The sequence below is a fragment of the Lynx rufus genome, unplaced genomic scaffold (genome assembly GCF_022079265.1).
Source record: "Lynx rufus isolate CCGP_SWC_20201006 ecotype Redwood Valley unplaced genomic scaffold, mLynRuf1.p SCAF_27, whole genome shotgun sequence".
NCBI lineage: Eukaryota > Metazoa > Chordata > Mammalia > Carnivora > Felidae > Lynx > Lynx rufus.
The window spans coordinates 15488727-15507438 of NW_025814842.1; the positions used below are offsets into that span (position 1 = coordinate 15488727).

General features: G+C 41.9%; 1 protein-coding gene across 2 annotated transcripts in view; it reads right to left on the reverse strand.

The window, feature by feature from the left end:
- Positions 1-13368: 13368 nt before the first annotated feature.
- The window catches only part of TPST1 (tyrosylprotein sulfotransferase 1), a 172561-nt gene continuing 167217 nt past the window's right edge, over positions 13369-18712 (reverse strand). For both annotated transcript variants that reach the window (XM_047089446.1, XM_047089447.1), the window contains exons 4-6: positions 18189-18239; positions 15612-15658; positions 13369-13928 (exon numbers count right to left, since the gene is read on the reverse strand). In XM_047089446.1, the coding sequence (XP_046945402.1) occupies positions 15641-15658; positions 18189-18239 (69 nt within the window). In that variant the 3' untranslated portion in view covers positions 13369-13928; positions 15612-15640. The remainder of the gene's footprint in view (positions 13929-15611; positions 15659-18188; positions 18240-18712) is intronic.

Consider the following 18712-nt stretch of genomic DNA (forward strand, 5'->3'; position numbering starts at 1 on the left):
GTCACCTCAGTGGAGGTGGCGGCGGGAGGACGTCTTGAGGATGCTGAGGGTGTGGCGGGAGGACGGCTGAGGTTGTGAGAGAGGAGGGGCAGCATTGCGATCGGGCGACCCTCCACAGGCCACAAGGGCAAAACCTGGGTTTCCAGTCCTTCCTGATGGACTCATGCAGGAACCCGAAAAGAAGAAACCTCAAAATAGGAGCACCTGAGTTCAGTTAAAAATGACAGTGACTCTCCATCCTCTACGTGCCAGTTCCTCCGCGGATGGACACAGGCCCCACCCAAAGAAGCTGACATACTGTCTGCAGCCTCAGGCTGTGTCCCCTGGGAGGGGCTGGGTCAGCTCAGGGACTGACTCTCCTAGGCATCACGCTCTGAGCTCTTTCAAACCATTTTTACACCCAGTTCCTCATCTGATCCTACTGTTGTGACAGAAAAGGCAATTGAGACCTAGAAGACTGGAGCAGCTTCAGAGAGGTGGGCAATGAGCTAGAGGCACACACAGCACTTCCTCTGTTGGACCAATCACACTCCCAGGTGGAGAAGTGTTCCAGGTCAGTGTTTTCCCCCACATCAGTTGCATCGAAATCACCTACCTCCAGAGAATCTGATTTGGTCTCTCTGGAGTGAAGCCCTTACATTCGCACTGCTGTCAAACTCCCAAGTTATCCTGATGCTGCAGGTGCATGAACCACACTTGGAGTAGTACTGCCCCTTGAGGCTTTCTCTTATCTATCACTACTCTCTCCAGCCCTTCCCAAGGACATGTATAACAAAATTTCCTCTTTCTGTCCCATGACAATTAGGACGTTTCAGCTGTAACAGAAACTGCGACCAAACTTGGCTTAAATGAGGATTTTATTATCTTACCTAACAAGAAGTCTGAGCAGATCCTGGGTTGATTCACTCAACATGGAGTTACCTGGACCAGCTTCCTTCCATTTCTCCACCCTCCCAGGTGGCCTCTCCTCACCCTAGGAATCCATGTGAGAAAACCACAGAACTGGGTCAGGAAGACAGTTTTTCCAACTCCTTAAGGAAAGCCTGTATAAAGAGAATGAGAAGGGAGACCCAGAGGCTTGGGAGGTGGGGAAATCCCATGTGTAACTAGTTTTACATTGCATTCTGAATGTGTTGGAGTTTTCATTTTCCATTTCTGCTGAGGATTTCCTTTAGTAATACAGTTTCCCAGTTGTTTCTGTTTACACGTTTGGTGGGGCGGGGGGGGGGGGGGGTTGGATCCAAGGTCAGCAGCCTGGAATGAGGACTTGCTGAATGAGTGGGAAGGGGTTGGAACAGGCTTTCTGGGAAAGCAGGGCACTTTGCTGGCAGCAGCTATCCCCACCCAACAGTGGAATGACTTCCAGGCCAGTTCACATGAAGGCTGCAGGGAAGGGTCAGTGAGCCTTTAAGAGAAGGATGGGATGAGTAGCACATACTCATGCAGAGGTGGGGGCTGTTGTCAGAATACAGGCAGGTATACTCTGGGATCACTTCTCCAAGAGTAAACCAAACAAACAGGCCTGAGATCAAGCCCTGAGATTAGTAACTGGATTCTATTCTCCATGTCTCCCTAACAAAAAGAACTGAATGCTGGCAAATCTCCAGAGTACTGATTCAGCTACTGAATTTTCCCTCCTTATTCTAACTTACTGAATAATTTAACAACCAGAAAGGAAATGAAAACAGAAGCAAAAGCATCCATCTTCTTTTCCATATCACCTTTTCAGTTTTCATTTTGATTTAAATGTTTTAGACACGTAAACAATTATAGATAATACTTAGCTCCCTGCTCATGAAATGCAGTATCACAAACACAGTTGTGTCTGCACATACCTCTCTAATTTCATCCCCCCCTCCTATATATCGTATGTATCATTCCATGCATGTTTTCTCTTTAGTTAGGATATATGATACAGCAAAGTGCAAAACTATATATGTACGGTTTGAAGAATAATTATAAAGGAGCTACCCATAAAACCACTACTCAATCAAGAACTAGAATATTACCAGTCCCTACATGCTCCAAGGGTCCTCCCTGATGAAGACAACCTCCATTCTCCCAGAGGTCACCAGCATCTTTACTTTTCTGACAATCATTTCCTTGTTTTCCAAGTTTAACTACCCCTGTCTACACCACTGAGCAATGCAGCTTAATTTTTGTTTTTAGACTAAATAAAGGCCGCGTTATCCATGCCACTGATGAATATTTAATTATTTCCTAGTGTTGTATCAATCAGTGCTGCTACAAATCTTATTTTAATTTCTCTTGCTGCTCTGAACATTTCATATCAAATCATGTCACTCCTCCATTTAAAGCTCTTTAAAGGTATTCTTGTTTCAGAGAGGAGTGAAGAATAAAAGCGTGGTTCTGAGTGAAGTGAAGGGAGAATGGGAAGAAAGAAAGAGAAAAGAGTGGGGGGGGGGAGTGGAAATACTCTGTGGAGGAGTTTTGCTAGTGCCCAGAAGTCTTCCACCTTCCAAGTTTTAACTCCAATAAATTGATCTTTGATCTCTAGATTCTATCTTTCTCCCAAAACTGTTTTTGCTTTTCTACTTCCTTAAGACTGATGGTCCCTTGCCCTCTCACCCTTTTTTCTCAGGTAGCTAATAAAATAAAATCACTTGATTTTATTTTCTCCCCTATCCTACCATGACCCCACATATCCATCTAAACATCTCCCTAGGGAATGTCTTCCTGTGTTCCCTTGCCAGCACCTGACCAAGGGACAAAACCCATTAGATTAACCCATCAGCTTTCTGTGCTCTATCTCTGGATAAGTGCCATCACCATATGAATTTAGATACCACTATAAATGCATGATTAACTCATGCAGTGCCACTGGGCCATCTGTCCATGTGTTTCTTCTAGTCAGCTCTTTCCTTTTTTATTTTTAATGTTTATTTATTTTGAGAGAGAGCAAGAGAGAGCGAGCGCATGAACAGGGGAGGGGTAGAGAGAGAGAGTGAGAGAGAAAAACCCAAACAGGCTCCATGCTATCAGTGCAGAACCTGACGTGGGGCTCGAACTCTCAACCACGAGATCATGGCCTGAGCCAAAATCGAGTTGGACGCTTAACTGACAGAGCTACCCAGGCACCCCTCTTTTTTTCTTTAGTTGAGATATAATTGACATATAACATTATATTAGTTTTGGGTGTACAACATAATGATTCAATGTTTGTATAAATTGCAAAAAAGATTACCACAATAAATCCAGTCAATATCCAAGTCAGCTTCCTTTTCTATTTCCAAACTTACTCTTTCCAAGGCCCCTCTGCACTCCAGGATATCTCCTCTCCTTCCAGCAAATGGAAACTTGGCTTTTATTGCATAGAGTAATGCAGCTATCAGGCATGAAGAACTTCCTCAACTTCCTACCATCTCACCCTCAAGTTAACCATCTCCTCTGGGTTTGAGGCTAAATCTCCCCAAGGAGGCTCTAACTTGTACTTGCTCTATAAGTTAACCCTTCTCTCTCCTGAATTTTTGGTCTCTTCCTCTGTATGGTTTTCTTGGCTGCAGCCTATATTATGTGCCAGTTTCTCCCATCATAATAAATAAAAATTCTTCTTCAATCTTGCATCCTTCTCTAGGTAGCACACCTTCTTTCTCTGTTCCATGGTAGCGAGTATTCTCACAAGTGTCCATACTGTTTCCTCTATTTCCTTATCCGCATTGCAGAGTAGGTTTCACACCCATCACTGAAACTGCTCTCCCCAAGATCAGCATGGCTTTCTAACTGCCAAGCCCAACCATCTGTCCTTCTTGAACTCTCTAGATCATACCACAGTGGAGTCTCTTAAAACCCCCTCCTCCTTTGAATTCCATGAGCCTTTCCTGTCCTTTCCTTTCCTTTCCTTTCCTTTCCTTTCCTTTCCTTTCCATCTCTTTCCCGTCTCTTTTGCAGGGTTCATTCACCATCTTACCTCTTCAGAGCCATTGGATCCCAGAATTAGCCCTTGGCTTGCTTCTTTCCTATTCTACATATACTCTCAAGGTATGGTTTCAACCACAGTCTATATGTTAAAGATTCCCAAATTTAAATTTCCAACACAGCTGTTTCTCCTGAACTTTATACCCTTATTGTACATAAAACTGACTACTTGACATCTCTAACTGGATGTCCCTAAGGGTGCTTCAAATTTACCATGTTCAAAACCTAACTCAGCATTTTTCCACCAAGTGTTCCCATCCTTCCTTATTTCCCCCAATTCTCTCTACTCCTTGTTTAATGTTTATTTGTTTTGAGGGAGAGAGAGAGCAAGCAGAGGAGGGATAGAGAGAGGGGAGAGGAGAGAGAGAGAGAGAGAGAATCCCAAGCAGGCTCCGCAGCTGTCAGTGCAGAGCCTGACATGGGGGTTGAATCCACAAACTGTGAGATCATGACCTGAACTGAAACCAAGAGTCAGACACTCAACCAACCAAGTCATCCAGGTGCCCCACAACTCCTTGTTTCTTATCCACTGGCACAAAGGGAGAAACATCATGACTGACAGGATGAAGTTAGATGGTTGGCCTTCCCTTGCTCTCCTGGCCTTGAGGAGGAGGTTGTTTGCCAACAGCTTCCCATGGCACAAAAGCTTGGCTGATGGCCCACTTGCTCTCACCCCAGGTCAGCTCTCCCCAAGCCTCTGGTGTACCCTGTTGATTAACCACTGCTATTTCTTAGCCTGGACTTCTCTTCCTATCATCCGCTTTGGTAAATGTGACTGATGTTTAGATTGTCTTTCTCACCTCTTTTCTGATCCCTCTTAAGTGTGGCTCACTGAATGCTAGAAGCTTAAAATCTAAAAGCTACTTTCCCCAGAGTACCTTGTATCCTGGATTCCACGAGCGACCTAACTTTCACCAAGCAGATCAAAGCACTTGAGGTTTGGAGGAGGAAAAGTGAACACTGAGTCAGAAGCCATGATTCTTGCTCTTTTGGGAGGCAAGCTTGAATGTGGAAGCATTAAAACTTTTCCTTTTTGCTGTGGCTGTAGCAGACTTCCCAATATCTACCTTCCTGGAAGTCAAAAAGCAGGGTGGGGGCGTCCATTTTGGTGTCTTACTACTCCCTGTAATATCTACAAGGTCCAGTACAATGCATGGCACATAGTAGGGACTCAATAGATGAATGCTGAAAGGAATTTGTGCTGTGATCACATTCAAACTATTACCTCTCCATATATTTCTTCCTCTTGTCTTTTATTGGTATTAGTAGTACACAGGGGCATGAATTGCTGTTATTAATATCAAAGAGGTAGAGAATTTCAGAATGCCATCACTCTTGGCTAGTGGGAAGGAGCTCCCCCTCATGTTGTGAGAAGGCCTAGGAGTCTTATCCAGAGTGAACATTAAGGGAATGCTCTTTGGTTTGGGGTGTATACTGGTAACCATGGACATCTTCACTGCAAGAGGACATGGGCCCTGAAATGCTCTCACCTCAAGCTCCTTGCATGTAGGCTTTTGGTGAATTTGTTTTATATTTTCAATTATTAATTATAAAACAAAAATAACATATGAAACAGATACAAAAATAACATGAGAATTCCACGGTGTTTTATGAATGTGGTTTGAGGGCCCATCGTTGTCCTACCTACTATTGCATATTACTTTCTCACCCCTTATGTCTCTAAATGAGGCTGGTTCCAGTCACTTCTGAAGCATTATGGTCAAATCCCATGGGTGGGTGAGTATATTGGAGCCACATTCCCAATTCTCCCTCCCACCTCATGCCCAGTTTGTGTGGCATTTTCTTTCTTTCTTTTTTTTTTCTTTTAATGCTCATTTATTTTGAGAAAGAGAGAGAGAGAGAAAGGGGGGAGGGGCAGAGAGAGAGAGAGAAGGAGACAGAGAATCCACACTGTCAGGGCAGAGCCTGTCTTAAGGCTTGATCTCATGAACCTTGAGATCATGACCTGAGCTGACATCAGAGTCCAGTGCTTAATCGACTGAGCCACCAGGTGCCCCTGTGTGGCATTTTCATCAGTCTATCATTTCAGGCTTAAGCACTTCCCAGCTTGAATATGTCACCTCAACATGATTCCACCAAATGGAAAAAGAATTTAGCTGGAAATATAATCCCCTGCACCCTAAGAAAATGTACCGTTTCCTAATGTGCCCTTCTCTTTGGGCCTCTCCACCACCATTCCACAGTCTTTGTCCTCCTAGGTGTCCCCACCCACTCAGAGAGTTTGTTGGGGTTGAGGCTGGGAAGGGCCTGTTGTTTCTCGGAGGCAGGAAAAGGGTATTAGGGAAAAACAACTTGCCATTTGGGGACTTTCTAGCTCTGATGATTATTCTGACCTTTGTTTGGAATTGCCAGCTGAGAGTCCTTTTGGTTAGCTAGAGACATTAAGGTGTAGTGAAATAGTTAAATATCTGGAGGCAGGATAGGATTTAAATTATCTGTAAGAGCAGGGGTTTGCATACTTCTCTGTAAAGGCACAGGTAGGAACCATTTTCAGCTTAGCAGGCCATATAGTTTGTCTCTACTCTACCTGCAGCTGTAGAGAGCAAGCAGCCATAGGTAAGACATATACGGTAGGTGTCGCCAGATTTGGCTCGCTGGGTGTAGTTTGCCAAACCCTGTATAAGAGAAATAAATCCATCCTAACTGCATTGTGATCTTTTCAAATGTGCTCCATATAAATGTCCTAATAGCTCATTTCTGCTTCATTTCTGATTCAAGTCTCAATGATTCATTTGTGAAGAACAATTGATAGCCAAGTGTCAGAGTATCAAGATTACTAACTTTTCATCAGAAGAACTGGATAAATAATGAGACTCACTAGAAGAGAAACTGAAAGTCAATGTTAAGTGTAACCAGATGTGTAGCTTTGGGTAAGTCACCACTTACATCTCGCTACTCGAGATCCCAGTTTTTTTAACTGTAGGATTACGGGGTTCCATCTCTTGATTTCTTTTAAAAAACAGTGTTTTGGGGGGTCCCCTTGTGATGGCAGTGGCATGAGAGCAGAGTGGGAGGTGCGGCAGCTAGAGTCACCGCAGGACAGGCATTTAGAAAGTTTCTTCCCCTCCTTGAGTTTTAGTTGCAAGGAGTGCAGCCAAAACTGTAACCAAAAGGAGGCATTATGCTTCCAGAAAAATCTCAAGGAAAAGCACTGCAAGCAACAGTAGTAGCTGTTGGATCAGGCTCTACAGGGAAGGGTGGAGAGATTCAACTAGTTAGCCCGAAAGTTGGAGATAAAGTTCTTCTCCCAGAATATGGAAGCACCAAACTAGTTCTGGACCACAAGGATGATTTCTTATTTAGAGATGGTGACCTTCTTGGAAAGTATGTAGACTAAAATAAATAAATCACTAGTGACATGGCATCACATGAAGCTGCCCATTCCACTGAGGTTCTGAAATCTTTCCTGTAAATGTTCTCCATGTCTCTTTTATAAGAAGCTAATAATGGGGCGCCTGGGTGGCGCAGTCGGTTAAGCGTCCGACTTCAGCCAGGTCATGATCTCGCGGTCCGTGAGTTCGAGCCCCGCGTCAGGCTCTGGGCTGATGGCTCAGAGCCTGGAGCCTGTTTCCGATTCTGTGTCTCCCTCTCTCTCTGCCCCTCCCCTGTTCATGCTCTGTCTCTCTCTGTCCCAAAAATAAATAAACGTTGAAAAAAAAATTAAAAAAAAATAAGAAGCTAATAATATCCAAGAACGTAGTAATAAATAAAATAACTCACTATTGTTTCTTATTTTACAAAAATAATTCCTATTGATTGTGTTTAGAAAAGAGAGTTAAGAAGAAAGAAGAAAACAAGAATCCCCACTTCCACCACCAAGAGAGAACTGCGAACTGAGAACACTGAACATTTTGGCACACGTCCTTTCAGATGTCTATCGGCTTAGCTATTCTATTTAGTTTCCTATACGTCCTTTAGATGATAAAGATGGGATCATAATAAACAGCTTTGTGATATCAAGTTTTCACTTAATGTAACATGAACATTTTTCTGTTCATGTTTAAGTCTTTTTCTACAATACCATATATATTAGCTGAGTTCTATTTTGTGGATGTACCATAATTCATTTAGCCCATACCCCTTTTGCTAGATTGCTTCAACTTTTTTGTTTTCACAAACTATATTGCAATGAGCAGTTTTGTAGAGAAAGCTTCGCACACATGCAAAGCACACATGCATGATACACATTTTCCTTATTTTTTTTTCAACTTGAAAACTTTTTTGAACGTTCAGCAGTCATTCCATGTTTGGCCAATAGAGGGCATTTTAGGCTTTCTCAGGGTAAGGCCTTAAAAGCCATTTCTACAATATGGAAGAACAAAAATAGTGGTTTTATTGTGAAAATGATTCAATTTTGGATCTTTGGAAATAACCAACCCCAAAGGAAGAATCAAAGTCATTTATTTTTATCTCTAACAAAACTACTTTGTCTCTCAGATACACACCCACCCAATATTCGAACAATGAACTGCTTTGTTAGGATTTAAACCTAAAATGAATAAAATTACCTCTTTTGCCCAATTCAGAATAATTAAGGAAGGAGTGCTCTGCTTTACACAAAGACCTAAAGTCCCTGCAGAAGACTGCAGTGGAGACTGACAAGCAGGAAAGGGAACTCAATGCTGAAAATACTGACCTTGCCAGAGAAAAGCCCAGACAGCCCCAGGATCTATAGCTCCTTTCGAAATACAAATCTGGGGGTAACACTGAGTGGTGTCTTTCCTAGACCAATACTTATCTATCATCTACTAGCCAGGTTTTGGTAGGCAATACTGTATATATTTTGTTAGAACCTGAAATAATTGTTCTTTTGCATTTTTCTTGATTTTTACCAAGACCATAAATTCCCAAGGGCAGTAATCTGCCTATACGTCCTGGCACACTACCCAATTATACCTAGCAAATTACTAAGTACAAGGGAGGTCCTTAAAACAGTTGCAACTCAATGTTAATGGCAAGTTTCTATTCTAGTATAAAGATGATTATTGAGATGCAGAGTAGTGGTTGGGGTGTAGACTCTGGAGCCAGGTTGTCTATGTTTGTATCCTGTCACTAGCTGTACTAGGTACTTTTACCCCCCCCCCCCCGAGCCAATGTTTGTAAAATGTAGGTAGTAATAGTAACTCAGATGGTAATTATGAAAATTAAAGAAGTTTAAACATGTAAAATGGCTAGCATGGGGCCTGGACCACACCAAGCTCTTGATAAGTATTACTAGACTGATTACTTAAGTGATTACTAAGGTTTTCTTCCCCTCTTTTTTAAATTCTATGATTCTCCATGGCTGATGCTCTCTCCAAGCTCCTCCCGTGGCCACTGAGGACACTAGCCTCTCTCTGGCTTTGCGGGTTCACTTGCTGTCTGTGGCCAATGGCTCTGCTTCCTCCAGGAAGCTCTCTGACAGTCACAGGCCACACGTCTACCTGGTCCCTTACTGTTACCTCCTTTCAAATTTTACTCCAGCCAGCTTTCATTCATTCGACAGGAGTTCCGTTTGATGTCACCAAATCACAACATTTCACAAAGTCATCTTCATAGATGTGATCTAAGAAACAGAAATGCTTTTCTTCACAGGGCTCAAAAGAAATGTGCTCGGGCCAGAAAGAAAGCAAGCTTTGTGGAAGAAGGAACGTCAATAGGGATGGAAACAGCACAGCATCTGTTTCTTCAGGCCAGTGTGCCGTGGTTGCCTCTTTCCTGAGTCAGCTATTTTGTGCGGCGGTTCTCTGCCCTTTTCCTTTTCCAATACACTCCCGCTTGTAACAAGGGAGTCTCCAGGGGAGGGCAGGTGTGGGGAATAAAAATCACATCTCCTTTGGGGCAAGCACTGGAGTCAGGCTGGGTTAGAGTTGAAAAATGTCCTCCTCTCCCATTCTGATAGGCTTTAGAGGAGTATGTGGCCTCCTCCCTACAAAGGTAATGACATAAGACTAACACAGGAAATGAGCAAAAAACAAAAAAAAATATTATGTTAAGCTGAGGTTGACTTTGTTACTATTTGGAGGTTGGAGCAGTTGAGTAATGAGAAATGGCACTGAAGACAGCTGAGCCCTTAATGAGGCTGGGATTTTCCAGGGAGAGGGGAGAGGGTTTACAGGCATCTGGGAGAAGCAGAAAGTGAAGAAGTGTAAGGAGACAGAGACAGGCAGGAGGCGAACTGTACGCAAGAAAGTAGTGAGGCCACACAGTGGAGGCAGAATAGTTTAGATGCAACGTGTTAAGCATTAGAGAATCAAAGAAGACTTTTGAACAAAGGAGTGCTTGAAGGCACACTGCCGAACAAAGGATTGATATGGCAGCAGTATTTATTGTCTTGTTCTTTTAATTTTTTAATGTTTATTTATTTTCCGGGGGGGGGGGGGAGGACTGTGAACGGGGGAGGGGCAGACAGAGAGGGAGACACAGAATCCTAAGCAGGCTCCAGGCTCTGAGCTGTCAGCACAGAGTCCGACGCAGGGCTTGAACCCACGGACCATGAGATCATGACCTGAGCCAGAGTCCGACGCTCGACTGACTGAGCCACCCAGGTGCCCCAAGCAGCAGTATTCATTTTCAGTTGAAGGGGACAGGTCTGAGGGGAGTGGACTGGAGAGAAGGATGTTCAGGCCAGGCTTGGGCCGAGGTGCCAGGCCACCACTGTGGCACTAGCTAAGGGGCCTTGTCTGGGGGACACCACCTGGCTGAGCCTGTTTTCTCATCTGTAAAATGATATGCCAGAGGTTTCTGAGAGAATTAATCATTTACTGAATATTTTCCTGGGCTCCTGGAATGTGCCAGGCAATTTGCTAGATGTCAGAGATACAAAAATGGACAAGAAAAGACATAGTCTTTGTCTTCCAGGAACTTACCATCTAGTATATGAGACTGACAATAATAATTTAAAAAACAGTCAACAGACTAAAAACTGCCAAGTCTGATAAGGTGATACTAAAAAGAAGAGAGTCAAGAAGGGCATCTACTTTTTAGTTCAAGGGGCCAGGAAAAGTCTCTCTGAGGAAATAGAATTTACTGAGATCACAGAACTGAGAAGGAGGCATTCCGGCATAGAGCAAAGGGAAGAATATTCCAGAGAGAGGAATAATATGTGCAGAGGCAGGAAAAGCTTGGTGTGCTTCTGTGAGATCCAAAGAACCCTAGAGAACAAGGAGCGAGGTAGGTGAGGTGGGGGGATGGCCTGCAATGAGATGGAGAGGGGCAGTGGCTGGATCATGGCAAGAACTTGGGTTCTATTCTAAATGAGAGGGTAAGTGGGGAGGGTCCTATCTATATGTATATTGTCAAACCATTACTCTGCCATGTGCTAAACAGCATTTGAGGGGGGCAACGTAGGAATGGGAATATTGTTTAGGAGGCTCTCTATTGCAACAGTCTAAGTGACAGGTGGTCCTGTCTTACATTAGGATGGGGGCAGTGGAGCTGAAGGAAAGTAGATGGATTCAAGAAATATTTTGAAGGTAGAATCAAAGATCTTATATGTGGGGGGACAAAAGGAAGGAAAAGACTCTTAGGTCTCTGGCTTGAGTGACTAGGTAGAAAATATTATTTACTGATGGATAAGACCAGAGGATGCAGATTTTCAGGCGAGGGATAAGAAAACACATAAAACACCTTGTTCAGTGCCTCACACATAGAAGACACTCAATAAATAGAGATTACTATTATTATCTGGTCATTCTGTATTGTATAACACTGGCTTCTAGAAAATAGTTGGTAACAGTAACTTCTCTGTCCTTAAATACAGCATACAGGCACAGAAATAGAACAGGACTCTAGGACAAATGATAGCAGGTCTTTATGAAATCAGTTACAGCAAAATCTTCATTAAGACGTTATGATACGGGTCGGGGCACCTGGGTGGCTCAGTCAGTTGAGCATCTGACTTCGGCTCAGGTCATGATCTCATGGTTCGTGAGTTCGAGCCCTGCATCAGGCTCTGTGCTGACAGCTCAGGGCCTGGAGCCTGCTTTGGATTCTGTGTCTCCCTCTCTGCTCCTCCCCTGCTTACAGTCTGTCTCTCTCTCAAAAATAAATAAATATTTAAAAAAATTTTTTTAATAAAAAAAGATGTTATGATACATGTCAATTAATCTTCAACAAAGGAAGAAAGAATATGCAATTGGAAAAAGTCTCATTCAACAAATGGTGATGGGAAAACTGGACAGCCACATGCAAAAGAATGAAACTGGGTCACCTCACACCATACACAAAAATAAACTCAAACTGCTTTAAAGACCTAAATGTGAGACCTGAAACCATAAAACTCCTAGACGAGAACACAGGCAGTGATTTCTCTGACATGACTCAAAGCAACATTTTTCTACATATGTCTCCTGAGGTAAGGGAAATAAAAGCAAAAATAAACTATTGGGACTTCATCAAAATAAAAAGCATCTGCACAGTGAAGGAAACGATCAACAAAACTAAAAGACAACCTACTGAATGGGAGAAGACATTTGCAAATGACATGTCTGATAAAGGTGTAGTATCCAAAATATATAAAGAACTGATACAACTCAACACCCAAAAAAACAAATAATCCAATTAAAAACGGGCAGAAGACATGAACAGACATTTCTCCAAAGAAGACATTCAGATGGCCAACAGATACATGAAAAGATGGTCAATATCACTCATTATCAGGGAAATGCAAATCAAAACTGTAATGAGATTTCACCTCACATCTATCTGTCAGAATGGCTAACACTAACAACACAAGAAACAACAGGTGTTGGCGAGGATGTGGAGAAAGGGGAACCCTCTTGCACTGTTGGTAAGAATGCAAACTATTGCAGCCTCTACAGAATTTATTGCAGCATTACTTACTATAGCCAAATTATGGAAACAGCCCAAGTGTTCATCAATTAATGAATGGATAGAGATGTGGTATCCATATACACACACAGGTACACACACACACATTGGAATATTTTTCAGAAATATAAAAGAATGATCTGCCATTTGCAACAACAAGGATGGAGCTGGAGAGTAACTGAGTCATAAAAAGACAAATACCATGTGATTTCACTCATATGTGGAATTTAAGAAACAAATAAGCAAAGGAAAAAAAGAGAGAGAGAGAGACAAACCGAGAAACAGACTCCTAACTATAGACAACAAACTGATGGTTACCAAAGGGGATGTGGGTGGGGGGATGGGTGAAACAGGTAAGAATACACTAATGAGCACTGAGTAACATACAGAATTGTCAAATCACTGTATTATACACCTGAAACTAATATAACACTGTATGTTAACTCTACTGGAATTAAAATTAAAAACTTCATTGAAAAAAGTTTTGATGCATAGGAGGGATTATCTACAATACAGCCAACTGAAGAAACGTTGGCTACTCTGATAAGGGCTTCCTGCTTCTCTGAAATCACAGTAATGAAAACATGTAAACCACCAGAATGCTTCACACATTTAAAGCTTTTATTTTGAAAAATAAAATACAAAAGTCATTAAGTTGTAAATGTATACGGTAATTCCTCAACTTCTCAAAAACAATACAATGAATTATTTAAATAATTAAGATATTTAATATTATCCACATCAATACATTTAAACAGGAAGTGTTCTACAAAACATTAGAACATGTACAGACAACCTATTCCAAGATGAAACTGCCCAATTTTTGCTTATAGAATCCCATTTTAAAACCCTCCCCTTGAAACAAAAGTTTGGAATCTGGTAAGAAAAGACGAGGACCAGCGCAGTTTTAACAGAAAGCACACGTTCCCTCTGGACTTCGTATCCACAGGGTTGTGCACGTAATTAGGATCAAGAGCACTGTACTCAGGGAGCAGATCACTCAGGAAGGCCCAAATGTATACCGACTTCCCACCCTCTCAGTGGGGAGAGCCTGGCAAGTGAACAGGAGATGTGGGCCATGGTACATACGCTCCACTGATCTCAGCAGGGGACGGCCAGTCCTAGAAAATTCCCTTCTGTTGAAAAGGCAGCAGTCTCCCCTAGGGCAAACAAATAGAATCTGGTTATAGGTGTGGAGTCACACTTTGTCTCCCCTGCACCATACTGCTTCCTTCCCAGTTGTGGTCCTGGTGTAAGCCAGGTAGACAGGGAGGAGGACAGATAACTACAAGAACAGCTGCCTCAGAAGGACGACCAAAGAGGCACACTCTCCCTCAGTCTGCGATGCTTTTAGATGCCTGCCAGTAGCTTGGGTACGCGAAACAAGCAGACGGCAGCCAAAGCAAGGGCTGCTCCTGCCCATTTCTAAGTGACTGCAACTGTCATCTGCAGTTGAAGCTACTGCGGGGGCACTGGTAGGGATGCATGTTCAGGGGTCCAATATGCTGACTCTTTGTTTTAAAAAAGTGGAGACCAACGTTCTTTAAAGGAAGATTTAGAGAACACAGTGACTGTCATATTCAAATGCCAAAAGCTTTCAAAAGACAAGAAGAAAGACTATCATCTGTCCTGAGATGCTTTGTCTTCCTCGCTTCTTCTGAGTCCTTCTCGCATTGTATATGGGCACCTACAGGCCACACTGAGCAATGCAAGGATGAAATGATGCTGTGGAGGCAACTCGAAGGCTGCAGTCAACAGACATTGTATTCTGTCTTGTAAAACAGCTGATCAATAAACGAATCCCTGTGTGTGTATTTCAGGGAGGGAATTTATAGATTTTAAAGTATCTTGGATCAACAAAATTATCCAAGGTTTGATAACTGCAGTTATACAAGTCCATAGAGTATATGTCTAACATTTAGCATTTGCTCCTTAGCAAAAAGGCATTCATAAATCCTGAAACTCATTAATATTACTAGCTCGCTGCCATCCATGATTTTGACATGGCTTAGCAGTGTTCATGTGCTTTTTGTCTATTATCCACTAACACCTGGCAAGTCATAAAAATCTCGTATTCAAATTATTCAATCTCAATTATCTCATCAGTACAACAGGAATAATACCACCTACTTGCCAGAGTGGCTTGAAACCTGAAAGAATGTATCATATTATATAAATTATATAGTATATGTCATATAATATGTCATTTCTATATTACATACATAAAATGCTTGATACTTTATGCCTGGTATAGAGTATGCACTCAATCCACTGTTATTATATAAATAAAAATAAAACAACAAGTAAGACTGTAAGAAAAAAATCACATTTTTAAAAAAGTTTTTCACGTTCCAAATGAAAGCACCACAGGGTGGTGGAAGAAGCCTTGGCTTTCACCTTCCTGTGATGTGACTTTGACAAACAACCTGCTCTCTCTCTAGGATCAGTTTCCTTATCTGCAAACAGGTGATTGGGGTTAATGGTCTCCAGATTCCTTTCATATTAAAAGAAAATATTATTTTTATCATCTTAAACTCCTTTTATTAAAAATAACGGCTAACACTATTTGAGCGCTTACTAGGTGCCAAGCTTTTTGTAGACATTGTTGTGGTTAATTCTTACTATTACTCTCTTATTTATTAATAATCTTATTTATTAGTCCTCATTTTACAGATGAGGAAGGTAAGACACAGAGAAGCAATTAGCTCAATGCCACAGAACCAAGATTCCAACCCAGGCCGACTGACTCCAGAGCTGTGCTCTCCACCCACCCCAGCCACACCTCCTCCTAAGAGAGCTTAAGCAGGAAACCCAAAGACCCAGGAATGTCCCCCAACCCTCACCTCATATATGTAAGAGGTTCCTGGCTCTGCTACTCCACTTCCTCAGTCTGTCAAAGGAAGCAAAAGATGTTTTAAAGTCCTTGAAGTTGGTCAGCATGAAAAGTGACTGCTCCCATTGAAATATCAGGTGTAGTTTGCAGGCTCTGATCACAGATTTTCTAATGAACTCAGTCTGCAACTGTTGTATAATAAAGAATTTGACTGGCCTTTGTCCCTGGTTGCTGGTAGGGAGGCTAAATTCTTGGATTTTCCCAGGTAACAGGAATGTCTTTGTTAATTCAGGAGCTCCTTGGATCATACTTGAGTTATGCTAAGAGACGACATAACTCAGGATGGAAGATGGTCACAGAAAGACTAAACCTTTCACCAGAGAGCTGGGACTCTGAGCCAGCCCAACCCCTGGGTAGCGGACATTGACTGGGATTGAATTCAATCACATGACCAATGATTCAGTCAACCACATCTATGTAATGAGATATCGATAAAAACTCTGGATGCTAAAGACCAGTGGAGCTTCCTGTCTGGTGAACACATGTACATGCTGTTGGGAAGGAGAAGTACCCAAACTCCACGGAGAATGGGCAGAGCTCTGTGTTTGAGACCCTCCCAGGCCTTGTCTTACATGTCTCTTCATTTGGCTGATCCTGATTTGTATCCTTTAAAATCAAACTATATTTGCAAATACAGTGCTTTGCAGAGTTCTGTGAGCCTTTTTAGCTGAATAGCAAACCTGAGGGTTCTGTGGGTTTCAGTTTTCTCATTTATGATTAGTTAAGTCAAAGTCTTTTACAGCCCTTTGTCTAAGTATGTGTGTGTGATGCATTAAACTAACCAGAATAAGGTGAGTGAATGCTTGTAAGCCTTTTGTGCAGTTTTTTTTTTTAAACTGATTTGTAGGTACCCTCCATATTCTACAGAGGAGTCCTTTGCTTCAATTATTTTATCCCACTTAAGGCATACTTTTTCCTCTTTTTATGATGCTTTTTAATAATAAGTAAATATGATCAATTTTAATGGAGTCCAAGTTATCCATTTTAAAATTAATGATTAGTGTTTTCTATGATTTAAGATATCCTTCCCTCTTAAGGTCATGAAGATGTTCTCCTTTATTGTCTCCTAAAACTTTACTTTTTGCCTTTCACATTTAGGTCTACAATCTGTCTGGAAATGATTTTTGAGTATGCTGTGAAGCAGAGGCATCCCTTTTAGCCTCAAATTCCCTTTCTTGACTCCTTCAAACTTTTTATGCAAAACAGTCTTTGGATTTGACATTCTTTTAAGACTTGCCTCTTGGATTATTCTCTGGCTCTAAACGCCACAGCCTGCAAGTGAGTGATGGCCTATTCATGAATCCATCCAGGTTTCTGGGACATCATGCCCAGCCCAGGCTCAGGGCCCTGTGCTCCCTTGTCTGCAAAAGTTGGTCACAGTCTTTTGGGGAAATCAGAAGTTCCTTGAGAAATTTTTTTTTTTTCCTCTGACTCCTGAGGACTTTTCCAACTTCTCCCCATAAACAGAAATTTAGTAAACATCTGTTGAATAAATAGAATGAATGCATGGGTAGATTAAAACTAAATAGATGCTAATAAGAACATGTCTTGAAAGTAGTTTGAAATTCTCAAGTAAAAGGTATCAACTGTTCATGGCTGACTGTTATTAGACGAGGATTTCTTTCTTGTCTAAGACAGCTTTCTTAGAGAGCCCAGCCCATTCGCTCCAGGCTTGCTCTGGGCGACACGACTTCACACAGTCTGTGAGGTGGTATGTTTCCCTCATCAACCCATATCTGGAAAGATATTAGAAACTAAGTTCAGTGCTGAGTCTTCATTTCCTAATTCCAAGCTAATTACTGAGAGCAGAAGCCTGGAGGCAACACATATTATCACTAGGCTAGAAAGGGAAGTCTTCTGCTGGGCTCATGAGGGAGTTAACAATTTTCCCCCACCACGATATAGGAAGGCAGATGATGTTCAGATGCAGGATACTCTGGGTTACTTCGGGTACATTGTGTCAGCTGCAACCATGCCTGTTTCTCTTCAACTCAAGACACGATACTGAAACCCAAGTAGGTGAGGGCATGACATTACAAGGATAACTCTGGATCTGTTTTATTAATCTTTTAAAAAGGAAAAGTTAGAATCTTCAAATTCTCACCATCCTTTCCCAACTTGGAGGCTTTGTAGTTGAGGGCTGATGGATGTGTATATAACAAATTCACAAATCTTCAATAAGACAAGTTAAAAGGCATGGATGTATATAAGAACAGAGTAGATTTTTATTTCAAGTTAGATATCAGAAGGCTGGAGCAGATTCACCAAGGCAGGCTCCTTATATGTGGAATACTGTATAGCTTGTAAGTGACCTCAAGCATTTGGATTTTAGTTATCGATAAAGCATTTCCCTAATTTTGGAAGACACTGAGCTATCTGAAAGTAAGACTGCGTTAAAAAGTAAGACTGTTAAAACCAACAATTATCAGAGGCCAATCTTTCTATGACCAGCACAGCACTCTTTAAAAAGATCACTTCAACACAAGAGCTCATCTATCACATTAAGAAGAGGAAGCAGATACAGTACCTGAGGTTTTTCTTTAAGAAATTCAGGTAGCTGAAATTCTCCTTTATAGACCTGGAAAAACAAAGCCAAGTGTGAGTTTAAGGAAACAGATACTGTCATCCTCACTTCAGGATGCTGGCAGCGCTTGATGGTGGATGAATTTACTGCTTCAGTCCTGGTCAGTTTTAGAATGGGAGGAAGCCTGTCAGTTCAAAAACAGCTAGCATTGAAGGACTAACTGAAATTCCCATTTACTCTGGCCCCACCTGTTCTACATTTTGCCTGAGTGCTGGCTGGGAGAGGGAGGGTCAGAGTATCTGAACAAGAAAATAAGCACCCAACATTCCAAGCTCCAATCATTTTAGCTGAGAGAGAAAGCAAGCCCTGGGCCATCTCTCTCAAGCAACCAACACAGAATTCACACAACTTAAGAACAGGCTCCTCCTGATTTCCTTTTGAAATCTCCACCCTTACAAACTCTAGATTTATTCCAAATTTGCTTTTCTTAATGTACCCTATACCCTCATAATATTTTGAATATTAGA